This window comes from Scylla paramamosain, chromosome 35, assembly GCF_035594125.1.
Source record: "Scylla paramamosain isolate STU-SP2022 chromosome 35, ASM3559412v1, whole genome shotgun sequence".
Classification (NCBI taxonomy): Eukaryota; Metazoa; Arthropoda; class Malacostraca; order Decapoda; family Portunidae; genus Scylla; species Scylla paramamosain.
This window is the reverse complement of record NC_087185.1, coordinates 4,222,501-4,250,000: the sequence shown is the minus strand read 5'-3', so window position 1 is coordinate 4,250,000 and position 27,500 is coordinate 4,222,501. Positions and strand designations below refer to the sequence as shown.

Here is a 27,500-nt window from a genome sequence, read left to right as displayed (position 1 = left end):
TTCTCCCATGTACACTATCATTAGTCTACTTCTGCTTCCATGTCAAGCCTCACCATTGTCAGTGTAACTCTTGTATTCCCCACGTCTGTTTCCCGCCACCTGTCAGTGCTCAACCCACCTAAACGTGCTGAAAGTACGAAGAGTGAAGCTACGTTGTATCACATCAGAGATTTATCAAGGACTGAGAAAACTTTGCGAAAATTCAACATCTTTATTTCTCAAGATGGGAAGGAATTAAGAATTAGATGAAGAATGATGAGCAGAACTTGTTGAAAACTTAAATATCGTCTTTCATTTTTCAAGACACGAAGAGATTACAAAACCTATGAAGAACTAAAAGCGCATAACTTTACGAACATAAAATCAGAATAAAGTAAGAAATGCAAAAAGAACTAGCACGAGAATTTTACAAGATCTGAAACATTTCTTCAAGATCAGAAACCATTAGGAATATTGGTGGAACTTCAAGAAAACCAAGACTGGACAAAAGAAAATGAAGACCTTATAGAGAACTTGACCTCTTTTCCTTTTCCTGAGTCATGCTATGAAAAAATCGAGGTCTTTAAGAAAACTTGAAGATTTTTCCCCCTTTTGCAAATTAAGGCAACAGGAAATCCAGTTTTTTTGTAGGGTATTTAATAACCTTCTCTTGTCTTTCTCTGCTCCAACCCAAGACGAGAGAAAATTCAGGCTTTTTTGGAGGGAACTTAAAGACCTCGACATCCTTTCCAACTCTAGACAAAAAGAAATTCAAGTCTTTAAGGAAATTTGAAGACCTTGATCTCTTTACCCACTTAAGACAAGAGGAAATCTTAGTCTTTTAGGGAACATGAAAGCCTTGATCCCTTGTCCCACTCCAAGAGGAAATCCAAGTCTTCTTAAGAGAACTTGAAGACCCATTTAATTTTTTCCAAGACATGAAGAACAAGAGATGGAGAGCAGAATCCGATTTATCCATCCGGGAACTTGAAGATCTTCCCCCCTCTTCCAAGTTTAGACGAGAACAAATGAATATGAAGAAGAATCCGACCTTTCCATTCCGTTGAAGCTACGTTCCTATTCCAAGACGAGAAGAACAAAAAGAACTAAAGGAACATGAACAAATTGCTCCCTTCCCACACAGATCAAGAGAATACTTACCCACACATCTCCATCTCCATCCACCTCCCAGTGACCTACCCACATATCCGAGTTCAAGGTGACCAGTTGATACGAATTAGAGGTAAAGGATATTTTTTTTAGTTTACCTTGTATTGTCTCTGTAATCGGGCCGTAGGTAATTGATTTTCAGTTGTTAGTTACGTAACTAGCTGTTGTTTTATGAGTAGACGAAGTGGTTATAGGAGATGTAGTTAGTTGACTTTGCTTTCATTTTTCGTAGTCTTGTCTTCCATTACTCTCTCTCTCTCTCTCTCTCTCTCTCTCTCTCTCTCTCTCTCTCTCTCTCTCTCTCTCTCTCTCTCTCTCTCTCTCTCTCTCTCTCTCTCTCTCTCTGACGCTGAGATTCTTTAACACATCATTTTCTTTATTCAATATTTAATACTCATTCCGAGGTGACAAAATTTATACGTTTTCTCGTTTTCTATTCACGAGTCAGAGCTTTTGAAATTGAAACAAGGTGGCTGTGTGTGGGACTGACAGTAGTGTGTGTGTGTGTGTGTGTGTGTGTGTGTGTGTGTGTGTGTGTGTGTGTGTGTGTGTGTGTGAATATTAGCACACTACTGCATCCCCTCTTCAATTTCTGCTACACTTTTTATGCCTCTGTCCTCTGTTACTAAATTAGAAGGAAGTGATTGATAGATTGGCAGATTGATGTAAGGCGTCGCAACACCTGAGTCATACCACGCTGTAAGTTTACTGGAAAGACAAACTTATTATAATTTCCCTTACCAATTGATGTCTAAGTGATTCGTTCGTTTCCAGTGAAGTAAATACGAAAGTTACTGTTAACACACGTACGAGTAATCTGAGAAAATATTAAATCACAGGAACCAAATGGTATAAAAAAAGACAACAAGGGAAATTTAAGTGTAAAGAGTGAATATCATAAATTAACCAACCAGAGAATAGAAACAGAATAAGTGATGACTCAAACAGAGGAGAATGTAATAGACAACAGGGAATAAAAAAAAGTGTAAGGAGTAAACAGGATGAAGTAACAGATTAGAGAACAAAAAAAAGAGAGTAAACAACAAGAATTAAGAGAGAATTAAAAAAAACTAACAGGGAATAAAGAAAAAAGAATGGAGAGTAACAGAAAATAGAGAAACAGTACAACGATAGAGATTAACAGAAGATAACAGATGAATAAATAAAAGAGCAACAAAAGATAAAATAAACACCAAGGAATGAAAAAAAAGTTACAGAAAATAATGTCACAGTCCACGGGAAATAAAAAAAAGAATAGTAATTAACAGAAGAACAGATGAATAAAATGAATGAAAATAAAAGTAAAAATGAATAAAAAAGTGTAACAGAGGACACAGACACGAGGCTAAACTTCTCAAACATATCCTTCGGCTGCACTCCCCTAGAAACCATAATCTTATACTGTAACACTGCATGATACATCTAATCAGAAATATACTTAAGAGAACAATCAAGTATTAAACCAATATTGCATGTACACTCCCACACTATCACATGTGCGAATATACATGCATACACTCAGATTGTGACGTGTGAAGGAACCAACCACGCCATATACATCTGACCTATCCTAAGTTATGTATGTATATATGTGCACGTTAATGTAGAGCCTAGAATTGCGTGCACATGCCTTGGATAATGTTTGTTCGTTTGTGTGTAATAATTGTAGATGCACCAAATACCTGGAGATGTTAGTCTAGGTGTGTGTGTGTGTGTGTGTGTGTGTGTGTGTGTGTGTGTGTGTGTGTATGTGTGTGTGTGTCTAAGTGTCCCTCGCGCTCCCACAGTTCTGATGAGCAGCTTCCTTTGTATATGAAAATTATGATGTTGGTAGTGGTAGTGGTAGTAGTAGTAGTAGTAGTAGTAGTAGTAGTAGTAGTAGTAGTAGTAGTAGATGGTGAGGGGTGTCAGTAAAGAGACAAATAAGTGACGATGGTGATAATAATGATAGTGATGATGATGATGGTGACCTGAGAAATGAGTGTTGTAATTAGTTGATGTTTTTGATGTTGCTATAGGGACTGACAAAACTCGCTTTCTGTGTGTGTGTGTGTGTGTGTGTGTGTGTGTGTGTGTGTGTGTGTGTGTGTGTGTGTGGAAACAGTTACTGGTGAGATGACAAAAGCTCTCCCCACATGTGCTATAGTCATATTCCACCGGTGACAGTGACAGCCATGGCCAAGATTAGCGTGTTTGGTAGTCTTGGGTGTGTTAACGTCAGCCTGGCGAGCGTCGTGTGTTAGTTTGTAGGTTACCGTCTCGTGAGGTTGACTGCTGAGTAATGCTGAGTTCACTGATTTTGTATCTTTCTTTGATTACTTACTTTTGCTACTTTTCATTCTAAGTACAAGTGGCTTTATTTTACGTTTTCCCATCACTCAAAAGTACAAAAAAGTAATAGCTCTCTAAAAAAAATGTTCATATTGTTTCAAAATGTATCATATTTATTCGTACGTTTCTTTATACATTTTGTTTTTTAGCAAGAAATGTGTTTTTTTTTTCAAGGTACATCACGTGGTTATCATTTCTTTTCCTCATTTACTGACACTGATTTACTGAAACTCTAAGTTTTCTTTTCTTTTCGCATTTAATGAAAACTTAATTTTTTTTTTCCCCTTTTCCAGTGGGTAGCAGCATTAGTCACGTAGCAGCCAATCAATAGGTGTTCCTCCCAGACTCATATTTCCAGGTATTGTCTTTTATATTTTCTCACACGAACATATGTAGACTAGAAGAAGAAAAATATATATACTAAAACTGCTTGCTTTCCTTACTAACCATTACGTAGTGCTAACTATAACTACTGTAGTATTAACAGTCCATTGTAGATGTAACTAGCAGAGAGAGAGAGAGAGAGAGAGAGAGAGAGAGAGAGAGAGAGAGAGAGAGAGAGAGAGAGAGAGAGAGAGAGAACTATTTTCATACTTACCACTGTCTTGCCTCATCTAACAACAGGCTTAAGTGGAAGTTATTAGTGTCTTCAAGGATGCTTTCATGCTTGCAGTTATATTTTATCAAGGACTCAGCATCATTAACAGAAAAAATACCCATGGAAACCTGACTAGCCCTCTCATTGCCATATGAAGAGAGGCCCTATGGAAGAATATCACCATTCATCACTGTCTTAAGTTTGGCTTGTCTTCCATACATCATTCCTAGAGCCAGTGCCATTACCAGAGTGCCACTGAGTACGGAAATACTGAAGACGTAGTAAGAAAAAAAATGGTAGATAAATTTAAAGGGAGAAATTATGGTAGTTCGTATTGCACAACACATCAGGATCAAAAGTTTTAGTCTTATTTTCACTTGTCTCCTCTTTCCGCAACAATCCCAGTGCCACGTGGTAAATAGTAAACACAGAAGAGACGAGATTAAAGGAAGACATTAAGGAGTTTTTCATGACAACGCTTCAGGATTATTTGTTTATGTGTTTTAGTCTCATTTCCGCTTGTCTCCTCTTTCCTCAACATTCCCAGTGCCATTTGGTAAGTTAACTCAACACTCACAGTAAACACAGGACAGACGAGATTAAAGGAAGAAATTAAGGAGTTTTTCATGACACTTCAGGATTTTCTGTTTATCTGTTTTATTCTTATTTATGCTTGTCTCCTTTTTCTACAGCATTGCCAGTGTTTGTGCCATCACTAGCGCCAATTGGTAAGTAAACTCCTCATCACTCAGAGTTAAATCATGACAAGCGAGATTAAGGGAGGAAGGAATATAGTACATTTTAGGATTTTTTTTTTCTCTCTCTCTCTCTCTCTCTCTCTCTCTCTCTCTCTCTCTCTCTCTCTCTCTCTCTCTCTCTCTCTCTCTCTCTCTCTCTCTCTCTCTCTCTCTTTATGACATGGTAATTGTTAAGCTTCTTCTATCAATTCTCACTTCCATCTTCCTTCTCAGGTAAATCATACAGAAGACTAATATCATACCTGAGGACTAATATGACAGATCAGCCCCAACAGATAAGAAGTTCCGTCGATCCACGGGGGGAAATCATGGTTTTGAACGATTTATCCCCTGCCTGGAATGTGTATGTGGAAGTGAAACTGAAATCACGTCATTTTGAAAGCCTTTGTGTGGTATAAACAACGAATAACGATTTGTGTTTGTCTTTTTTTGCATTGTGAGTTCAGTTTATTATTTCACTTTCAAAGAAGACTATCGGACAACATAATTAACTGCACTGATAATTATACAAAAGTTAAAGCATGAATTGAAAATCCTGCTTCATTTTTCTATTTTTACTTTCTTTGTGTTTTATCTCACCATTACACTTTTACTTCTTAGATTTGCTTACTAGTGTTGAGATAAGAAAAATACCAAAATAAATTAAGTTAAAAGAAATTTGACTTGGCTTTTAATGGAGTGATATACAGATTGTTTTCCTTTCTACGTTCATCTCCTCTCCATTTCTACGTCCTTTATTTCTTTTTCTTTGTCTTTTTTTTCTCTTAATTTCTTTTTTACTTTTTTATCATATTTTTCTTGCTTACTTTCTTCGATATTTTTTTTCTTTCTCCGCGCGCTCGCGCCAGCAGTAGGTCTTAATAAAAGTTTATTAATAAAAGTTTATTATGTTTATTGCTGAAAAATTTACTCGTTACATTTAACATTGTACTAACTCAGTTCACACAGAAATAAATAAATGAAAGAAAATCCTTTTACTTCATTCACGGTAATAACTCTAAATATATTGTAATAATTACATCATTTTCTCTCTCTCTCTCTCTCTCTCTCTCTCTCTCTCTCTCTCTCTCTCTCTCTCTCTCTCTCTCTCCGGTAGTGTCAGTTCTAGCCTGTCCCGGTAATGCGAGGCGGGTCAGCACAGCGCCCTCCCGGTAGTGTCAGAACAAGTTTGTCTTCCCGCGTCAATCTTTACTCCTTCCATCTTCGAGATAACGTTTTCTTTTTCCCTCCAGACTACCATGTGTTGTTTTACTGCTCCGTTGACTAACACCTTTCGCCGTTTAGTTGCGGGTTGGCGCCATGTATAAGTCTCCTTCAGTTATTTCCATCCCCTGAATCTTCCTCTGCGACTTCCATCCTTTGCAGTTCTCCCGCAGTTCCGTCCTCCATCTCCATCTTCATCCCCTCAACTGTTTTCTCCAAGCTCTTCTAAATGGTTCCTGGTCTTCTCTTCCGCTGACTAACACCGCACGTTCATGGCCCATATTCTTAATGGCTGTAACATGTACGCGAAATACCGTCAATATAGGAAGGGAGGAGGCGTATTAATATATATAAAGTATTGAATAAAAACCATTGAAATAAGTAAAACGGACATTAATTCATACAATTCGTTATACTTGAACTCGCACAAAGAGAGAAGAATTATGTCCCCAGCGTTGTGTACAGACCTGCCACACAACACGAGGAAAATAATAAAATGCTTTATGATGAAATACATAAAATCCATCACCAAAAAATAAGAATGCCATAATATGCGGTAACTTTTCAGAGAATGCGTGTCGCACCCAGTGTGCTTACAAAAAATATAAAATAACACAGACGGCTTGTGCTTTTAATACACCAGCCTTAAAAGGACATGCTAGACGGCAATAAAATATATAAATAAATAAATGGGATTATGAAGTAAAAATCTACAGAGAACCCCTAAAATGTTTTTTTTTTTTCCAGTTTCATGAGCAACAAGAAAAGCGGAATTAATAATACTGGTCCTTTATTACATAGTTAACCCCCCTCCCCCAGACCCTACCATTCTCGACGAACATCCTCCCTTGTGAGCGGCTGTTGGCTTCCTGTTGGCTGGATTTTAAGAATGTCTTTATGAGTTTCAAGCTTGGTTCAAACATTTCAGGCCTAAAATATGAAAGAATAAAGCAAGAATAATTAACCAAACATATATTAACCAATCAAATTAATTTCATTCAATCAATATCAGGAAAAAAATAAACAATAGTTCGCTCTAATGCCGCGAAAATTAGTAACGGACGCCACAATCAATGAGTTAACAGTACTTAGCCCCCTAGACTACCAGTCCCTCGCCTCCCGGTACTCCCCCCCCCCCACTCGGGCTTGAGGAACACCTTCACTTTTGGGCTGCTGTTGGCTTGGAGTTGGTGATTTTGGCTTGCAGTTGGCGATTTTAGCTCGATTTCTTCTTAACAAGTATTTTAATTAAGCTCGATTTTAATTAAGCATTTCTGGCTCTCGCAATGTATATAAATGAATAAATAAGTGTCCTAGTGTTCATCTGGTTTAATTTTTGTTTATATTATTCCTTGTGTGCGTGTTATTAATAATTTGTCTGTAATTGGTTATTCCTTGTGTTTTAAGATCCATTCAAGGCATTTCTGGCTCTTGTGGTGAATATAAATGTAATAAATAGTGTTTTTTTTTGGTTATTGCTTATTGATTAGTTTTTGTGTGTTCATATGCCTGTTATTAATTGTGTGTTTTGTTATTTATTTCGTTATCCACTTCATGACACCATGATTCTTGTTATTATTATAGTTTTTGTTACTGTTATCATTGTTGTTGTTATTATTTTTTTTTTCATATATTCTGTATAGTGTTATTCATTTAGTTTTATTTTCATAATACAACTATGTATATTTCTTGTATTCATCTCTATTACGTATGCATATTTACTTTTTTGCTTTTGAGAGAGAGAGAGAGAGAGAGAGAGAGAGAGAGAGAGAGAGAGAGAGAGAGAGAGAGAGAGAGAGAGACTGCATAAAAAAGGGGAAGAAAATAACAAAATATTATATTCAAGAAAACCATAGTTGGAAGTAGCATAACAGTAGATGATTGAGAAGACAAGGTAATTATGACATCTAGGATAAGAATTAAGTGTGTAAAATAGATTGCACCAGCCTGTGCTCATATTGCATTGGACATCACGTTGTCAACTCATTAATACAGTGCATCCCCACCTACATATGGTTACATCCAAACTGAAAGAAAAACAATAATAATAATTGCATAATTATTACAATCAAAATAAATTATGTTGATGAATCTTATGAAATAAATAAAAAAAAGTAAAGAAAACTCAAAGTTCTCTGGACTACATGATAAGACTGATTATAAATGTTTTTTATTTCAAGGCTGACAATTCAATAAAGCATCCCAATAACTGCCATAAAATTTTATTCAAAATTCATAAGAAATAAATAGAGTACATGAGCATAAAAGTAACACGGATTGAATTCATAAAATTCAATTCACAGCTCTATCACACAAATTGTTAAGAATGGACAAACCACAAGAATCTTAACACAACAACAAAGAGCTAATGGAACATGAACACTGAAGCACAGTACTTAACTTCAGTACAGATAATTGACATGATGGATCATAGCTACACTGTCATCAAAGATTAGTGTACTATAAGATGAAAATCACCAATATCTCATAACAAACCCAACATTACAAGTTATGTCAACAAAATATCTGTAATTCAAATGCAGGAAGCTGACTAGAGTAAACATGGCATTATGCAGTAAGATCAAATCAATGTTACAAATTACACAACACTAAGGCAATAATTTCACCACAGCACTGAGCCTGCAGGGGAACAAACCTGTAAGCAAAGAAGCATTCATTAACCTAATGAGAAAATGTATCTAAGCTTAAGTTAATGTAAGTAAAAAAATTGTTTTACAGTCACAGTTAGATGCAAGGAAGCCAAAAGCACTATGCAACAAGATTGCAACAACACACAGCACGTCTACCGTGGGTGTTTATGTCCTTCCCTACGGCTTCCATGTGCATGTTCTTAATTAGATTCAAGTCATGAGATCCTTGAGAACATTTGCTTAATGAACATGTACTTACAGTTAACTTAATGAGTTCTGTTATTATCAACACAAAATACATTATGGCAGTTCCTGTCCATTTATGTTTTGTGTTTTTCTTTTTTTTTTGTAAATTAGTACTACATTAATCATCATTCCCGACACCTGCTGCATCACAAACCCACTAATATCTTTCATAACATGACTACCAAATGAACACATTGATTGCTGTCACTGTCATCATGGCTCACAGAAGGATTCCCAACACTATCAACTAACTCTAGAGACATCACAACACAGGAAAGGTTTACACTTATGACTCCTTTGACTCAGTCAGGTACTGCTTAGGATTGTAGACTGAAGCCAAATACTAATGTAAAACAAGCTAATTAGGGATGCTGGTCTTCAGAAGTGAAGACAAGTCAGTGTGTGTTCACTGTTCACACACACACACACATGTAAGTATACATGCACACATTTACACTGCTTGCAAGCTCATTGGTAATATCCTTGCTTGCCACTTAGCAAGCTGAGGGTTGCATCCCACCTAGGTCACTAAAGATTATATGGATGAGTGAGCAGTTAATGTCTGTGTGAAGGGTCTCAACATTACCCACAGACCAGACTATACTCATACAAGTTTTAAGGTCTCTCTTGGAAGGTAAAAGTTGGTGAACACAATCCTAGCACACAATCATCAAGACTGTGGACGAATAAAAAATACATGTATACAACTGCAAAGGAGCTTTGGTGCTCACACATTACTGGAAATGTTCTAACTATCATGCTGACAGATTATTGCTCAAACTACAGGATAAAAAAAGAGAGGTAAAACATCCCCTTTGGAGAACTTTTACCTTGACAATCCAAAAATATTATCCTATCTCTGACATTTCATTACTGAGATTAAATAAAAATAGGTTATGGAACAAAATGATTTATGCCATTTCATGACAAAATCTTTCTCATTACATCATCACATATACTTACCACCTTCATGAACAAAAAGATCACTTAACATGTAAAGTATGTATACATCTATATCAGACACTTCTTAGGAACTCCTCCAAAGGGATGACTGTGAAAGATGAGTTTCCTTTCACTCTTCTTTACATACTCTAATCCTCTCATTTGCTTTCCTCCCCTTTCCCTCGTGTCTTCTAGCACTCTGTCTCTATCTTCACTAGGGAGCATTCTCTACCACATTCACATATACTCTTTTTGTCATGTCAATTCCTGGTGTTCTTCCCATATGGCCACTTAAGAATCCTGCACTTGATCCCAACCATTCCACAAGTTATCCCTTGACTTGACATACCTTTAATGTTAAAGCTACACACTTTTGCTTATCATCATCCACTCTTCACACACCACAGGCACTTCTCAAGTAACTCACTTTAATTGCTTGGGTCCTTGGTCTTTGTCTCTCATTCCACGTCCAATTCCTGCTATCACATAACATTAACCGATACACATCACAAGTACACTTTCAGTCACTTATTCCTTGTCCACACTAGTTACATTAATATCATAAACAAGACTAACCTCCTATGAAAGACTCTTGCAAGCTCTGCTCCAGGCTCAGAGCCAAAAAGAATAATACTTCTTTATGACTACAATAATGTATGTTATTATTTCCAATGTTTCAGGCAATAAGTGCAAATACTTCATATGATGACACTAATAATAAATCACCATAGATCTGAGGGCTCCAGTAACTCTTCACAGCTCTTGTAACAATGAGCATTTATGAGCAGTGTGAAAAACCAATAAATAATAACAAACTTTCAAGAAAACAACACAAAAATACAATTCAATATTTAAAATAATTATCAAATCCAGAATAATTACTTGAGAAATTTCCATACATACAATAAATATTATCTTACAACACAATTCCTTCACAACTTTTAAAACACATTACAAGGATCACATAAAACACACAACTGCTTAAAACTTAGTAAGAAAATAGATTTGGATAAATAAACATTATCAGTCTCAACAAAAATCAACAAACTTAATACACCTCAAATTTCCTGAGTCCATTCACTATTAGGCAGATCTCAGCTACCCTGGTCACACCCAAACCCTCACACTTGAGCCATGTACCTTAATGATTAAAAAATTGCTTACAACTGCCTCATCTCCACTCCTAATTACACACTACTTTACTCAAGCCACAATAAGACCTTACATCCTTCAGCAAGTCTTAAATATGTCCACACTGCCTTCAGCTGACTCATTCAGCACAACTCTCTTAGCTGCCCTATTCTCACTCTTTTCCTTCACCTCCCCCTTGTTTACTTGAATTTGATCTTGTGTAGTTTGAGCTTAAATCCCAGGAGATCTGAGAGGACCCCAGAGCATGCTGAGAGAACCACCAGCTTTGTCACATTGTATAGAAGTGGATTAGCCGACAGTCCTGAGATCTTGAAAGGTGATTCAAGCTCCTGAAAAAGAGAAATGTATGTGGATTCCCTGAAAATTAAACACACACACACACACACACACACACACATACACACACACACACACACACACACACACACACACACACACATACTGGACTGCTGACCCCCACCAAACATAAATTTGGTGATAACAGCATAGAAGGCTGAGTATCATGACTGTTGTGATTAATGCAGGCTGACAGAGCACTGAAATTAATCCCACTCAGACACAAAACAAGACTATTCAATGTAAAATGTCTAACCTTGAGTAAAACAGACACCAGCTTGAGCACATTGTTGGCCAGGGTGAGTTCATCCTTCTTCTGTGGCTTCTGTTCCATGTGCAGGTACATGTTGATCTGCTCTGTGATCAAGACAGACAGGCTGGAGTACTTCTTGTTGATCATGGCACCCAGCGTCATGAAACGAATCAGGTAGATGCCTATTGCAAAGCACCTACATACATCAAGGGGGAGGAGATGATTAAATGAGATTGCAATAGACAAAGTGCATAGTGTGGCATCCTTTTATGATCCACTAAACAACCCCACACAAAGAAAACATTTTGGGAGGCACCAAGGACACAACATGGGAACTCAAACCTAGAACATCCCTGCTCTGCCCTGCTCTGCCTCTTGAATCATAGCATTTTTCAGGGAACTTTTGATAACTGAAATTTTTAAAATTTTGTTATTTTCAGCAAGTTTTAGACTATCCCACATTCCATGATGATGATGTTATTGCCAGTGTGCCTCATTGTCATGAAAACATGAGAAAAGTAAACAAAAAGACTAACAGACAAACAAACTTTGACATGCAAACAGATGGACACACACACACACACACACACACACACACACACACACACACACACACACCAAACACTAAGTAATACAAATGTATCCCCAGCCTGTTTCTACTCTATGCCTGTCTGCACTCCAGCACCACGTCCCACCCTGCCTTGCCTCTCAGCACTCACCACAGGAAGAGTTCAATGCTGTACATGGAGTTCTGGAGCTTCTCGTCTTCCCTCAGCAGCTCAAAGCACAAGTAGCAGACCAGCAGAAGTGTGAGGGCAAAGGTGGCAGACACTATCACATCTACTGACCTCTGAGGTCCACGTTTCTGTGAAAAAATTAAGAAGACAATATTTTCACCCTCTATTTGTTTTTGAGATGCTTCATATTATTAAAATTAAGTCAACATTGTGTAAAATATTTAGGTTTGGTTAAGTAACCAGTAAATTTTCTTTAATGACTTCAATAAATCTTTCACTCAATGACTAAGACCCTATGAAAAATAAATTCCACATGAAAGAGTAAAAGAATAATTCAATGCAAGATACTTTTCCTTAAAATGGAACAGTGAGCAGAAGTTTAATAGCTGCCACTTGTCAAAAATAAAATTGCAACAAAATCTGTATCTTCAAGTACTGTTCACAACTGTCAACTCTTAGCACAGTAGCATCTGACAGCCAAGGACTCACCCTCAGACAGGAGCGCACAGACAGCCACGTCTTGATGTTGTGCACCTTGTTTAGGCGGAAGTGTGGTAGGTCGTACTTCCTGGAACAGATAAATACGTTACATTGTAGCACTCTACTTTCTACTACATAGAAATAGAGTTAGATTTTTTTTTTTTTAAGTAAGATGGGTATTGGCTAAAGGCTACAAAAAAAAAAAAAAAAAAAAAAAAAAAAAAAAAAAAATATATATATATATATATATAAAGACCCATAGAGGTGGGAGAAAAATTTAATCAAAATTAGAGACCTTCCTCTTTAAAGAATTTAAGTCCTAGGAAGGGGAAATACAGAAGTAGGTAGGGAATTCTGAAGTTTACCAGTGAAAGGGATGAAAGGATTTTAATACTGGTTTACTCATGCATTAGGGAGGTGGACAGAACTGAAGTGAAGGAAAGTAGAAAGTCTTGTGCAGTGAAAACAAAAGGAAGAGAGAAATTAAGAAAACATAACATTTTTGCTAATGCCTGTGCACTACATTAGGGAATAAACAGCACTGAACATACCACTCAAATTAGTGTAGGATAATAACACTGCTACAATATCACTGAGTCTTTACAAAACATCATTTACTCATTATCACTGACAACACAGAAAGTAGTAGTAGCCTCACCTGGCACGCCGGGCGGAGGTCAGGTAGCAGAAGTGTTTGGCATAGAGGAACCGCTGCTTGAAGGTGCGTTCTGCCACGGAGAGCAGGAAGAAAAACCCAGCGGCAAGGAGGAACCGATTGATGCAACTGAGCAGGATCACTGACGATGCCCTGGAAAGTAGAATTATTAACATGAAAACACAAGAAAAATAAACAAACTGATACAGAAATAAACTAACTGACATACACACATACACACACACCAAACATTCTTAGTAATACTGTATTCCCAGCCTGTTTCTTCTCTATGCTTGTCTGTACTCAGTTTTTAATATAATCGGGCATCTAGCACTGAAGTAGAGAAAAACTCCTTCATCAACTCAAAGTCTCAACAAAATCCATAATCATGTTATCAAATGGAGCATGTCTGAATATTCCCAAACCTATAGGAGATATCTAAGACAGAGAAAGGAACCAAAGAGAAGAAGACCAACCAGGCGCTGCTTCCAAAGAGGCCCGAGAGCAGGGTCTTGAGGGCGTGAGAGAGAGCATGAGGCCAATCGTGGGAATCCTGTGTGACTAATGCATCAAGAAAGGTCACCAATGCACCATAGTTAAGCCGGCACAAACTGGGCACCAAGGCAATCACTATGGCCATGGTCAGTCCTGTGGCAGAAAGGTATTGGATGAGATGTTTAGAGGCATTATGGTTTTTTTTTATGTAACAGGGGAAAACTTTAGATGATATGAGATGTTTACAGACAATATGGAGTCTATTTTTATGTAAGAGGGGAAAGAAATGGATGATATGAGATGTTTACAGACAATATGGAGTTTTCTTTCTATTTTAAGTAAGGCAGGCATGGGTAGTGAGGTTTTCATATAGTACAAAAGCAGATAACAAAATACTAAAACTGTCACAATATTACAAAACTGGAGATAGACAGTGGTATGATGAAGGCTGTCAAGATGTTCTGGGACGATATGGAGTGAAGTTATAAAGTGCAATATGAGCAAATAACAAAATAATGAAACTGTCACAAACTCACCAAATTGGAGATAGACAGTGGTGTGGTGGAGGCTGTCAACCTTAGAAATTACAGCTGAGGAGATGTCCAGAACAGAGAGGTCTACTTTCTTGACTTCCACTCCCTCGAAGATCTTGCAGCTCACTGGGAGAGGAAAATGGAAAAATGAAAAGATTAAAATAGTACTGAACATTTGCTGGTCATGTTTGAAAGTGTGTGGAAGTACAGAGAAAGACACTATGGCTAGCAAGGAATGAGAACAAGAGAGTACCCAAAAAATTTAGAACATAACTCCATTTCCATTCTGAGTATGATAATTTTAATGAAAATGAAAGAAAGGACACTGGGATAAAAACCTCTATGTTTGAAAGTGTGTGGAAGTACAGAAAAGACACTATGGCTAAGATGGAATGAGAACATGATGAGAGCACCAAAAAAAAGTTTAGCACATAATTACATTTCCATTCTGAGTATGATAATTTGAATGAAAATGAAAGAACTGAGATAAAAACAACCTCCATAAAATCAAGAGATAAAGAATGTGGCAACAAAACATACACAACATTTACCTGGAAGCATACAAACTACTTCTCACAATAATTTCACTCACCTTTCACAGACACATTTGGGGTGGCAGTGATGATGGCAGCAGGGGACCCCTGAATATTCCAATCAAGTGTTTCGGGTCGCAAGAAACCAGGAGGCTGTGAGGAGCGGGGCCCATCCTCTTGGTCATCCCAGCCTCCCTCACTGTCACTGCTGTAACTCAGGTCATCACTGTTTGTGGTGATGCCAGTCCATTCAAATTCTGAGTGCTGTAAGATGAGGGCTTTTATTATATGTCTTAGGTTATTGTTGCATGACTGGTACATCTAAAAGGAAAGGAGGAAAGGATACAATGAATTATAGCCAACCACACACTTTTATTCTTCCATATTTAATGCAAGAGTAAAAGCAGAATTGTGAGATTAATCTGTAAACAGGAACTCCACATTCACAAATCACAACAATAGCTAAAGTTTGGTTTGTTCAAACTTTAAAATTCATGAATTGCAATTTTCCTAAACCTGAAGGAAAAGAAATTTATGCAAGTTTTAGGAAAGAAAACATGAAAGAGGTTTGAAAATAGCTTAAGTGTGAAAGAATACAGGAAAAAACCTCTCCTTCATGCATATGTCTTGGCTCTCTTGCTAACATTCTCTCATTTCCTTTCAAATCTAATGTTGTCTGACAGGAAAAGGTTACCATTACCTTGCTTTTGGAGTACTGGGAGGTGGGGCTCTGTTCACCGTCACTCTCACACGAGGAGTTACATGAACTCCTCTCAACAGACACAGGAAACTTCTGTGGGGAGCAGTGGTGGTTATGGGGTTGGTGGTGGGGGTGGTTATGGTGGTGATGGTGGTGGTGGTGGCTGGCAACACTAGCCTCAGTCAGCTGTTGGGACAGAGGTGCTGGTGTAGGTACTGCCAAGGTGTTAAAAATCATCATAGTATGCAATAGCTTCACACATACACACACACACACACATACACAAAATGTTAAAAAAAAAGGCAAGGACCAAGTTACTGTTATTGAAGCAATAAAACACACCTTATTTAGTCATGTTTGTGAAGTCATGAAGATCACAACCACCTCCAGAATCATAATGCATGTTCAGTCGTGGTCAAAAGGTGAGTAACCAGCTACACTCACTTCCACTGTGCCTGGCAATGTTTCTCCCTCTAAGTCTTATGATCTCATGGCTAAGAGTGTGATGGATGTGTGCTTTGGTGGGATTGCTGGCTTGGTATGTAAGCAGATAGAGAGATAGATAGAAGTCCTGTGATCTGCAAACAAACTCCTTATGAAACCTGACAAATAATAGATATTCAAATGAGAAGACCTAAGACTGAGGGGAAACACTAAGCAGTCGAAACAAGTGAGGTACATTAACCAACTTCTGACCACGACTGTATCTTTCCAGGTAGAAAAATCACTCCCACCAAACAAATCTTCCATCACCTCACCTTCGCACCACAACAGGAGCATACTGGTGGTGGGTGATGGTTGTGGCACCTCGTCATTCCCCTCCACCTTTCAGCATATGGTGCCTCCTCCCCCTCCCCACTTTCATCATGCTCACAGACCTTCCTGCAGTGTCCTCTGTGTCTCACACTGGGCAGGGGAAGCTTCAGGTGTTTATCTGTTACTGTTCTTTCGTCCCTGGCAGTCTCTGTTGTTCCTTCCAGTCCGCTGTCACCCTCATCACCCTCCGTTGCAAGCTGAGATGGAGATATGACTGTCTGGGTATCCTCGTTCTCTGACTGACTGGTGCAACTTGGATTGGGTGAAGATTTGGCAGAGAGGCCTGAGAAGAACTTGCCATCCTCAGGCCCACCGCTGTGGATGTCTGGGCTGCGGTCAGAGGAGGAGGAGGTAGTGGTCCCCTGCTCCTCACCCTCCCTTCTACCTTCTCCTCGAGCCTTGAAAATGATGATCTGTGGCTGCGCATCTGGGCTGGTGGAGGAGGAGGCTGGGGACACACAGTTTTCTGATGCTGAGCGAGGCCGTGGTGGGTGAGGCTCTTCCCCACGTGGCTCCTCAGAGTGAGATCTGAATAAATAAAATACTTTAAAATACAAATATACAAGTATATCTAGAAAAAAAATTTGAGACCACTAGCTTTTAATTTTTTTTACTTGGAAGAAGTCTGTGTTTTAATCATTATTAACTACTGCTGGCTATTAGAAACTGCAGTCTGGCAAGCCATCATTAGAGAAACAAGGCTGGTATAAGTAAGAATGCTGGAGCCTTTCAAAATAATGTTAATGATGAATGTATTTATTATCTCCAGCCACTGTTTAAATAAACACAAAATATTAATCAACCAAAATTAACAACCTACATGGAGACTTTTTCACATACAAGAGGAAGGACAAAACATTACCTGAAGTTCTTAAGAGATCTGGTCTTGACAGGAGTTGTGCTTTTTTTGATGAAGCCACTTGTTAGCTTGGCCACATCACGCTTCCAGCAATCACACACAACATTTTTACCTGCCATGAAATAAGGAAAGAAAGGGAGATAAAGACAAGAGTGATCTACAATCTACTTCCTTACAAAATGAAAATGGCATTGGTGATAACATGTATACATTCACACCCACCTCTCCCTGACATGGCTACACTCCTCCTCACAAGTCTGGCTGTCCTGCGTCCTGTGCCACACCGCAGGCTGAGACACCTGGCGCTGTGGCTGGGGGAAGAGGGGCCTCCTGAATGCCGGGTACATACTATCTGAGAGTGGATGATGCTCAACATAACCAGTGCCACTGCTGGGAGGACAGCTTCAGACACTGACAGATCCTGTGGGAGAGGCAATGGTGTCAGAATGAATGTGTTAAGAAATTAAATAAATATAAAGAAACTAAGAATGTGCAAAAATTCAATCACTACTGTAAGCTTGAGGTAGGGACTTGGTGTAACATGCTTGCAATGTGCTATTAGGGTGGAGCCCAATTTTCTGGATTAAAACCAAGGAACGCTGCCTGAAAACAATACATCTGGATGTTTTAACCATTCATTGCCTGCATGAGGTTTATAACTCCCCTGCCTCAGCCCACCTTCATGAGGTGTTCATCATTGCGGTTGACCAGCACCACAGCACTGCAGTACACAATGGAGCAGTAAATGAAGAGCACAACCAGGAATCCGCAGAAGGACGTCTCGCGCACCCACCAGCGGGGATACAGTGGCAGCAGAGCAATGCGAGCGATGCCATGCAGGCCTGCCAGCCACAGCCCTGAATGTGGCTTGGCCTTGGGGAAAGTGGAGCCTGTGGACAAGATGTGCCACCTCAATATCTAATAGTCTTGAATTTTTAAGCATATATACCTATATGATTAAATTTTTTGACAAAGACCTCCTCAAATGGCCAGGGACGATTAGGCCAGACACCACGTCACACTGGCTTGGGGCATTGTGGTGAAGAGCATACAGCATGAAGAAAGACAAAGCCTAAGCTGTCTCTGTCCAATCTGAGGATTTGAATCCAGATCCACAAAGCTTTCAGCTATATAATATAGAAAAAAATTAATAAGATTCTCATAGGCAATAAGACAAAGAGAGGCACAAGCAGATACATGCACATATGCTCACACACACACACACACACACACACACACACACACACACACACACACACACACACACACACACACACACACAATGTTGCACAGCGTAGTGGTCAGCATGTTCGGCTCACAACTGAGAAGGCCCAAGTTTGAGTCCTGGACATTGCAAGGCAGATTGGTGAGCCTATTATTGTGTAGCCCTGTTCACCTGGCAGCAAGTAGGTACAGGATGCAAGCCAAGGGGTTGTGACTTCACCATCCCAGTGTGTTGGGTGTGAGTGGTCTTGGTCCTACCCAGTCACTATGAGCTCTGAGCTCTATCTGTAGGGGAACGACTGGCTGGGTGAGCAGCAGATGACTTGGTGAATAACAAATGCACACAAACATACACACCTCTAACTAAGTCAACATCAATGAATTCTGTCTTGGGATTGGCAGTCTTGCGTGGCGTGTAGGAGAGCCCCTGAAGGATGCGCTGTTCCACAGTTGTCTCCCAGGACTGTTTATCATAGAGGCTGATGCGCCCTTGGTACCAGCCCAGAGCAGACTCCAGCACCATCCTGTTTGGGCACAGCTTGAGGTGATTATGTGCTTAAGGGTTATAAAAATGCAGCTGTTTGTTGGATATGTGTTGTGCAGTATGACTATTAACCAAATAGTCTCAGAAAACATTTGGCAGACTAGTATTGATTTTCCTCTGTATTATCACAAATAAGAAAAGTATGCACAGTAACAAAACACTCCTAGGCAGCACTGCAGTATCAAGTACAAGTAATTACACCCAAAAATGCTGGTATGTTGCCTCACATTATGATGGGTGGCACAGCACTCTTTGCCAAATGTACTAAACTGGCTTTCTTCAGCATGTTGATCAAGGTCACTATAACTCAAGATGATAAGACTAAAAAAATATCAATAATTTTCCTTCAGGCAGTAAAGGATAGCAGTAATCTTCTGGCAATCTAGGTATGGAAATCATTACAGAAGAAGGTTACAGAGCATAAGTGCTATCTTGGCTCGATAAGATTGTAGATAAGAAACAATAGGGCTCCTTCAGTATTTCATGGTCATGCATGACCTACATACACGACTGATTTCATCATACTGTAAGAAACCTGTGCTTTTGACACTGTACACCTACAAGGCACAAACAACCACCTCACACAGCCACCACCTTTCTGAGGCTTCTGGTCTGGAGACACTGGCTCAGCACTCCCTCTTTCTGAAGTTGTCTGTGATGGACTAATAGTATTCGATGGAAATAAACTGAACGTCGTATTTTTTTGTGTCTGCGAACTAGACTGACTGAAACGAGGATAGTCGAGACAAGGTGGAGCACACACACACCCCTGCAAGCACTGCCTCACACCTCAGTCTTCAGGCCTCACCAGGGGATGGGACTGACCCTCACTGACCATAATGTGTGACTGTCACTTGCATACCACACATTTCTCCACACCAAGGCTCAATACCATAACTGGCTTACCTCTGCTGCATCATAATGGAACCCTTCCCCTTCCTGCACCTAATCTGGTCAGCTGATTGAAAAGCTGTAATTTTCACTGATCTGGTACCCTGGCTCTAGCCAAGTATATGTTAAGTAGTCAGGCTTGAGTATAACATTGCTATATGCTGTGAGCTAATATAAATGTATGATCAAGAAAAAAGCTTGATTATTTTATCCCTACTGAAGAAACCTGTGATCAAGGATGGCTGTTCACTACCTGAGTCTTTTATTTCTTCTGCACACGAAAGGTTACATGGTCACTTGTTTGACAGGTATCACTACTAAGTGCACACTGTTACTTGGATATAGGCAGTTTCAGATAAGCTATCAATGCAAGAAACCTAGGAAGGTATCAAATAAAGCTGCTGATGCTCTAACCATATATTTTATCCCTGAAGACTTCCTGGTACGGTATTAAGTTTAAGTTTTTAATCATTTCGTTTTTACTGATACCATGTTCACGATAAGATAAAACTGATACATTATCCTTTCACGTTTACCGACTTGTATCATATGGTTCTCAGGCACCACGCTGATACATATGGTACCAGGCTGAGGATGTGGCGAAGACGTAATTCAATACTCCTTAAGACTGACAGGAACACCAAAGTCAAGTGAATAATGGAGTATTTTCTCTCAGGTTAAGGTCATGTATTGGTTTTCTCAGTTTCCTCCTTACGGGCCAACAGCATATCCATGTAAATTATACTTATACGGCCTTAAACACCTTGTCATCACCTGTATGTTCCTGAGAGGCCGCCGTGTTGGTTCAAAACTCGATAAACAATAACATCATCTTAGCCTCCAAGCCAACCTGAACCTTATTGTCTGGCTAGAGGTAGCAGGGACATATTATTTACTCTGGTTTCTATAATTGTTGATTAAATGCAATTTGTAAGACTTCGCTCTTTCATATTTGGTGTTTTAATTTATATAGTCTATAGAATACTTATAAGAATGTATGAGCTTCATAGAGGAAGCATATTAAAGTACGTATCCAGAGATAACTGGTACAAATTATTTTATCTCATTTTCTAGCATAGTTGGAAGCAAGTCTTTTTTTTTAATTTTTTTATTGTTCACAAAATTTACGTAAAAATGAGGCATTATTTTAATAAATGAAACATCATCATCCTGAAATCCGGGTTTTTAACATCACCTTCTAGTGTTACTATTGTTTACCTCAGGATATCAACACTTCCGCGCCCCTCAGGACTCTCAGAAGTTCAATGGCGTGAGAACTCAAGGACAGGAAACTAGGAAGGATAGTCTACTGATTCATCTGCTCTCCAGCGGTATATGACCTTGCTGCGGCGTCAAAATTTTGATCAACCAGTGAGCAGAACTATTATTACATCAACACGGAAATCTTAACGACATTTAAAGTTTCGTCTTTGAAATAAATGCACCTTCTAGTAACAACATACATCTGCTTGAACTACCTCAAGGTTAAGGTTGTCGATACTTTCCCTTCCACTCGAAAGGAAAAACTTACCCTTACAAACTCATACGTAACATAAGGCCTACAATTTTCTAACCAAACAATACAGTAATTCGAGTAGGTATATGTTTTCAATCTTTTCCAATATATTCATAAGAGTCGCTTCTACAAGTTTCTAAATAAATGATAAATTTCACCAATACAAAGATTCTTCAGAGAAAGGTTTCGTTTAATAATGTATTTATTTTTCTACCAGATACACCTTTAGTATTAATTAAATATTTGTTCTATTCTCTGTCTACAAGCAGAAATCTACCTTATGGATTTCTGGATAAAGGATAAAATGCTCCAAACCCCTAATAGCCTTCCGGCTTTAATAGTATGGGATTTATTCTTCAGGCAGATACAGCTCCTCCTCCTCCTCCACCTCCAACTCCGGCAGCAGTATCTCCTGCGGCAACTCTCGTCCCAGGCCGGCCATGCAGAGATGCCTCCTGACGCAGGGGCTCGGGCAGCACCTCTGGTCCTCCCGGCAGTATCCGTCAGAGGCACACCATACCTGCTTCTTTGGGTCTCCCTTCGCCAGCACCTGCAGAAAGACAGATGAAAAGTCATTGAATTAGACCAAGTGATGTTTTTAAGTTTTTAATCCTATCTGTTTGCTTTCTTGTTTAAAAACAGTGTTGGGTTTACTCATTTCACTGCCATGGCGTAGCGCTTACTTGATTTCGAATACTAAAAAAACGAAGCAAAAGCTACCGTTTACTACTAATTTATAGCTTCTATGAATATTTCCTTCGTTTTTATGTATTGGGAGAAAATACACAGTGGGTAAGGTAGTAATTCAATTTTTGAAATACGGAAATGTGATTCCGCAGGAGGAGCGCCTCAATGTTTTCAAGTGGTTTGATAGCAAGGATATCTCTCTCGATGATCCTCAAGGTGCATTTTTCCAGTACCTTTTCCCAGCAGCAACATATCTAAGTGTTATGATCACCTTAATTTCAGAGGTGAGTGGATTTTTCCTCTATGCGTCATTCTGTATACCTTCTCTCACTAGATCGGTGATAAAGAGAATGCCTGTACGGTCTAATTAATAATTTCTGATGAATTCCATGTCACTAAGATCACTCAATGTGTCCTATCAGGTAAATAATTCCTGAGCTGGAGATGTTGCTGGGGCGGACATCCTAGAAGTGAGAGCGTCTGTCGTAAGCCGCTAAAATAGGGTGAACCCAGTCTCCGGCACAGACTTATGACAGTCGCGCGGAATTTATGATAAGAATGCGCCATTTTGTCCTAGCTATGACATGTTTCACAATTAAGACTCGCTAGGACAACTCCGTGAATATGGCCCCAATGGTGCCAACTTACAGTATGATTTGAATAGATAATTCTGATTGCTAAAGCTTCCAGTGCCTGTTGTTTTATTTGGCTCAGTAAAATCGTCTAGGCTTACTGGAAATAAATAATGTATTTTGCTGTCATTAAGATTAAAGGTGTAAGTGTAGGGAGTGATTATGAAGAGACTACACCTGCAGCAAAGGAAGCGATCAAGTTGGTAAGCCTTTTTAATGACTAGTTTTGTACTGTCTCGGTAACATCGTATAAACTTATTGTAATGGCCTCACTGTCATTAGGAACCAAAGTGTTTAGAATAAAAGTGATTTAGTACATTCTATGCCTTAAAGTTTAGTAGAGAATCGAGTCTGGCATACCCTTTTAGTGTCTAAACCTATATTGGTTAGGTGAAATCGTCTCAAAATAAAGAAAAAGTGCTTCGCTGTCATTGAGTTTTGAATAGCGTTGATCTGGTACATTCCACGCCTCAATTCTCAGTAGGCAATCACTCACCATTGCCGGGACCGTGCCGTTCAGGAAGATACCGGTGGATTTACAGATCTGGTCATTCTCAGGGGGGCAGTCCAGGGTTGAGTGCACCTCGTGGTCCCTGGGAACTGTCGGGGAAAGGTACTGGTGGTGACATGTGGTGGTGCGTGGTGATGATATGATAGTGTAGACTATTCTAATCAAGGTGTCTTTTCCATTGATTTCCTTTGGTTATCTGTCGTTTATAACTTATTCCAGATCACTCCAGTCAATCTTATCTCTCCATCTACTCTTCCCTGCCTTCTTTGAACTATCACCAAAGTGCTGGCTGTTCATATATTCCTAGCCGCCCTAATCAAGCTTATCCCTCTATTAAATCTAAATAGCCTTTTAACTTTCTTTTATCAAGCTGCCACATCATCTTCAAGCCACCACAGCTAAACTTAACCCTCAGTCAGAGTGGTAGATGAATGGAATGAACTCAGTAATCAGATTGTTAGTGAATCATTAGGGTGATTAAAAGATTACACAAACTTATGAACGGGATAGCAAGTGGAAATAGGTAAGTACTCGTATGTTTAATACAAGGACTGCCACGTGAAGGTCTGATGGCTTCTTGTAGCTTCCCTTAGCATTCTATTACTACTTTACGCCATGCATTTAGATCTAAGCTCAGGGGGACACCATGGTACATGGTACAGTGGGACCGCGCGCCTTGGGGGCCAAGTGGTCATCAGGCGCACGGGTTCGAATCCTGGCCACGGTCCGAGGGTAGGAAGGGCATCCACTCGGGATAACTGTTCCCAAATGCCAAATCCAAAGTCCTTCGTCAGGAGGCACCGTCTCAGCCCTGACAGACTAAAACTAGACGAAAAGTCGAAAAGGAAACCATGTATTCTAAGCCCCCTTAGCAGAAAATTGAACCTTACTGAACCTTGCGCCATACCTGACCCATAAGAACCTAAGAAGATAAGAAGACAAGACGCTCAAAGCTCGTCTGTCACCTGTTGCATTACTTTCAGGTACTCACCGGGGAGGGAGCCGTCGTCACAGCAGTAAGGACGCCTGTAGATGCAGTAGTACCGGCAGCTCTCGGATTGCCAGTCAGGGGTCGTCCGGTCTGTACGTAAGTGTTGAAGGTTATTTTTCTTGCGTGTTTGGGTTGATGTGTCTTAGGGTGTTGTGGGGCAGGGCTAAGTGTGTGTGTGTGTGTGTGTGTGTGTGGTGCTCTATTTTCCAAGGCCACAAAGATGATCAACCAGGTTCTCAAAAGTGTTTCTCCTGTTAGTACTGTAAAAATCTTGTTAGTCTGTCACTGGAACCGTATAAACACTTCCAATTAGAGACCAGTGTAACTTCAACTAGAGCCTTTTGAAAGTAGTCGGGGTGCGGCGCAGGAGTGTTTCAAAATATGGTTCTTTGTCTGGGCTGCGACGTGTGGGAGGGAGTGCCTGCCTGGTATATGGGCAGATAGATTATTATTGTTGTTGTAATTATTATTATTATTGTTGTTGTTGTTGTTGTTGTTGTTGTTGTTGTTGTTGTTGTTATCGTCACGCCCCCTCGCCAGGTAGGCCAGGTGAGGAGTAGGGACTAATTACCCTGCACATATTTGATGGGCGGTAATTGCGTAGTCCATAATTACTCATTTCACATCAAAGGCAACACTCAAGGTTTAAGTCAACACAAAAACTGTAATGCTAATAAGCCTCGTGCATAACACATTGCCAGCGTATATGTGTGGCTCAAATAAAATAGGAAAAAAAAAATGCAGGAGGGTTATGGGAAACTGTACTATGAAGCTCTCCTATTTTTTCCCCACTTTTTTTTTCAATAATTAAAAGCTGCATTAATTAGGGAAACTCGTGACGACCGAGTTTCCATAAATTTGCAAGTAGTTATGATGCACTGTTTATTTGATTTGCTTCTTTTTTAATCTCTAGGTATTATTTCCTTCATAAATTCTCGGTGTACAGTGACGTATTACAATGCACCGTAACATTTTTGGAAAGATAGTGAAGTAGTGAATCGCGAGCTACCTAGAGGGTGACATTATTATTATTATTTATTTATTTTTTCAGATTCGTAAGAAATTTGGTGTGCATGCGCGTATGTATCGTAATCAAGAGTCAGTATAGTATGCGTTATAAGTGGCAGTCAATAACAAAAGTAAACAATAATAAAGATGAGAGACTACCACGATACCTTAAAACCAACTCTTGCATTGAAAAGTTGGATGAAAAGTTAGCAAGACTCAAAGCAAACATTTATACCGCGGAACGACTGAAGGCAGATGAAAAGGAAATATGAAAAAAAAAAAAAAGAGACAGGGGGAGACGTGAAAGGTAAACATGGAACAGGAGGAGGAGGAGGAGGAGGAGAAAGCTTACGAGGGGAAATCTCAGTAGCAGTATGGCGCGGCAAGAAAGTGACAGGGCGTGACAGATGGAAGACGGGGAGTGTGACGGGGGAACGCAAGACCGTATATCAAACCAAACAATGACGCAGTACCTCGCTAGATGGCGCGTGGCGAGTTACGACACTGCAGAGTTGCGCATGATAGTGTGTAGAGTATGATAGTGAAGATTGAGCCATTGTGTATTACGTTGTATAGAGTATTGTGAAGTAATATGCGACCGAATTCGCAGGTAAAAGAAAATGGTTGTAATTAAAGTGAAAACAAAAGACACTGCATGAAGTAGTTAGGTAATTAAGAATACAATGAGGCAGTAAAGTGAAGGAGGAGGAGGAGGAGGAGGAGGAGGAGGAGGAGGAGGAGGAGGAGGAGGAGCAGGAGGAGGAGGAGAGAAATGAGAAGCAATAAACAAACTTACCGCGAAACGAAACCAAACGAAATTAGAGAGGGAGAAAGTAAAAAAAAAAGAAGAAAAAACACGCATAAAAAAAGAAAAAGTAAAAAAAAAGAAAGAAAAGAACGCGTGCATTGTGTTAAAAGTCAAAAAGAAAATAAATAGCTCTTGTCGAAAATTTTATCATACTCACCCGTTCTTGTAGCCAGTTATTTTTTTTATCCCACTATTCTTTTCACGTACACAAGATTCACGTACATAAATTTAAAACGTACAAGCAACAGACAGGTATCCAGAAAAAAAAGAGATGGAATGAAATAAAATCCCTTGCAAACTCCGACGCATCTCCCTTTCCCTCTCTATCTCTCTCTCCTCTCTCTCTCTCTCTCTCTCCCTCTCTCCCTCTCTCTCCCCCCATCGCTGCAATATTTAGTAGCGCAAGTTAAAGTCGTTGGAATGACGCAAGTTAAGACATATCGCGAAAGTTAGCAAACGAACAAGGGTCTTTCTCTTTGTCACACTTCCAGCCTCTCTCTCTCTCTCTCTCTCTCTCTCTCTCTCTCTCTTGGATGTGACGACTTGTGATGCTGTCTTTTACTTTATATTCTTTTAACAAACTTCATTAAAACTACATTTTTTTTTTACTTTATTTTTATTTTATCGTTTATTTGCGGCGTCGTATGGCCTCAGTGTTGTGACGCATTAAGATCAACAAGTCTGGGTCTTTCTCTTACCTGAAGTAGTAGCAGTGGTAGTAGTAGTAGTAGAAGGAGTAGTGGTACAGGAGCTTGCCGTCACCCCCAGCAGGAGTAGAAATGCAGGGAGATACATTGTGTTGCTTCAAACTAAAATAAATAGATAAGTAGATAAACGGGAATAAAAGTTAGCAATAATTGGATGAATGAATAGAGAAGAATAAAACAATAAAAGCGTAATAAAAAAGTAAGGGTAAAAACAAAAATGATAAATAGATAAATAGAATAAATAAATAGAAAAAAAATATCACAAATCAATAAAAAAAAGATTAAAGCAGATGAGAAGGAAAGATAAAATGAGTTAATTAGCAGTACCTGAAATACTGAAAGAAAACGTAAATGTATTATCTCAAGCTCCAGGTGCTGCGGATTTAATTTCGTGCATAGAATCACTCATATTTTTCTCCCTGCCCAATTTAAAATATCAGAGTAGCTTTTATGCGGCAACAAAGTGGGAAATAGTGTCTCTCTCTCTCTCTCTCTCTCTCTCTCTGATAAGAATAACTCTGATAACTTGGTGATATTAGTAAGCCGGTTAGTGA

General features: G+C 39.3%; 3 protein-coding genes across 3 annotated transcripts in view; 1 reads left to right on the top strand and 2 right to left on the bottom strand.

Moving 5' to 3' along the window:
• Window positions 1-3,909, top strand: part of LOC135090403 (kielin/chordin-like protein) — a 30,292-nt gene extending 26,383 nt beyond the window's left edge. Inside the window, exon 7 of the mRNA XM_063987156.1 lies at window positions 1-3,909. This exon is cut by the window's left edge and continues 284 nt beyond it. The gene's annotated coding sequence lies outside the window, so the exon portion shown is untranslated.
• A 4,336-nt stretch (window positions 3,910-8,245) lies between these two features.
• LOC135090577 (protein PHTF2-like) lies at window positions 8,246-19,759 on the bottom strand. The gene is made up of 15 exons (XM_063987456.1): window positions 19,423-19,759; window positions 19,009-19,175; window positions 18,106-18,317; window positions 17,650-17,848; window positions 17,431-17,539; window positions 16,511-17,096; window positions 15,753-15,938; window positions 15,112-15,316; window positions 14,523-14,645; window positions 13,968-14,139; window positions 13,495-13,644; window positions 12,846-12,924; window positions 12,339-12,484; window positions 11,623-11,815; window positions 8,246-11,359 (listed from the first exon to the last, which is right to left on the bottom strand). Exons 1-15 carry the CDS (start codon window positions 19,479-19,481, stop codon window positions 11,210-11,212), a joined length of 2,736 nt encoding a protein of 911 aa, XP_063843526.1. The 5' UTR covers window positions 19,482-19,759; the 3' UTR covers window positions 8,246-11,209.
• A 2,027-nt stretch (window positions 19,760-21,786) lies between these two features.
• Window positions 21,787-27,500, bottom strand: part of LOC135090579 (uncharacterized) — a 6,561-nt gene continuing 847 nt past the window's right edge. The window contains exons 2-5 of the mRNA XM_063987457.1: window positions 26,938-27,048; window positions 24,424-24,513; window positions 23,418-23,521; window positions 21,787-22,152 (exon numbers count right to left, since the gene is read on the bottom strand). Of these exons, the coding sequence (XP_063843527.1) occupies window positions 21,952-22,152; window positions 23,418-23,521; window positions 24,424-24,513; window positions 26,938-27,034 (492 nt within the window). The 5' untranslated portion in view covers window positions 27,035-27,048 and the 3' untranslated portion in view covers window positions 21,787-21,951. The remainder of the gene's footprint in view (window positions 22,153-23,417; window positions 23,522-24,423; window positions 24,514-26,937; window positions 27,049-27,500) is intronic.

What these genes read in the sequence shown, in the direction of transcription:
- LOC135090577 (XM_063987456.1), bottom strand. Translation starts at nt 19,481, where the DNA reads ATGCTGAAGAAAGCCAGTTTAGTACATTTGGCAAAGAGTGCTGTGCCA. An exon ending in ATGATGAACACCTCATGAAG is followed by an intron (nt 17,849 to 18,105) that starts GTGGGCTGAGGC and finishes CCTCTCCCACAG; the next exon opens with GATCTGTCAGTGTCTGAAGC. An exon ending in CCCAGTACTCCAAAAGCAAG is followed by an intron (nt 15,317 to 15,752) that starts GTAATGGTAACC and finishes CTCATCTTACAG; the next exon opens with CACTCAGAATTTGAATGGAC.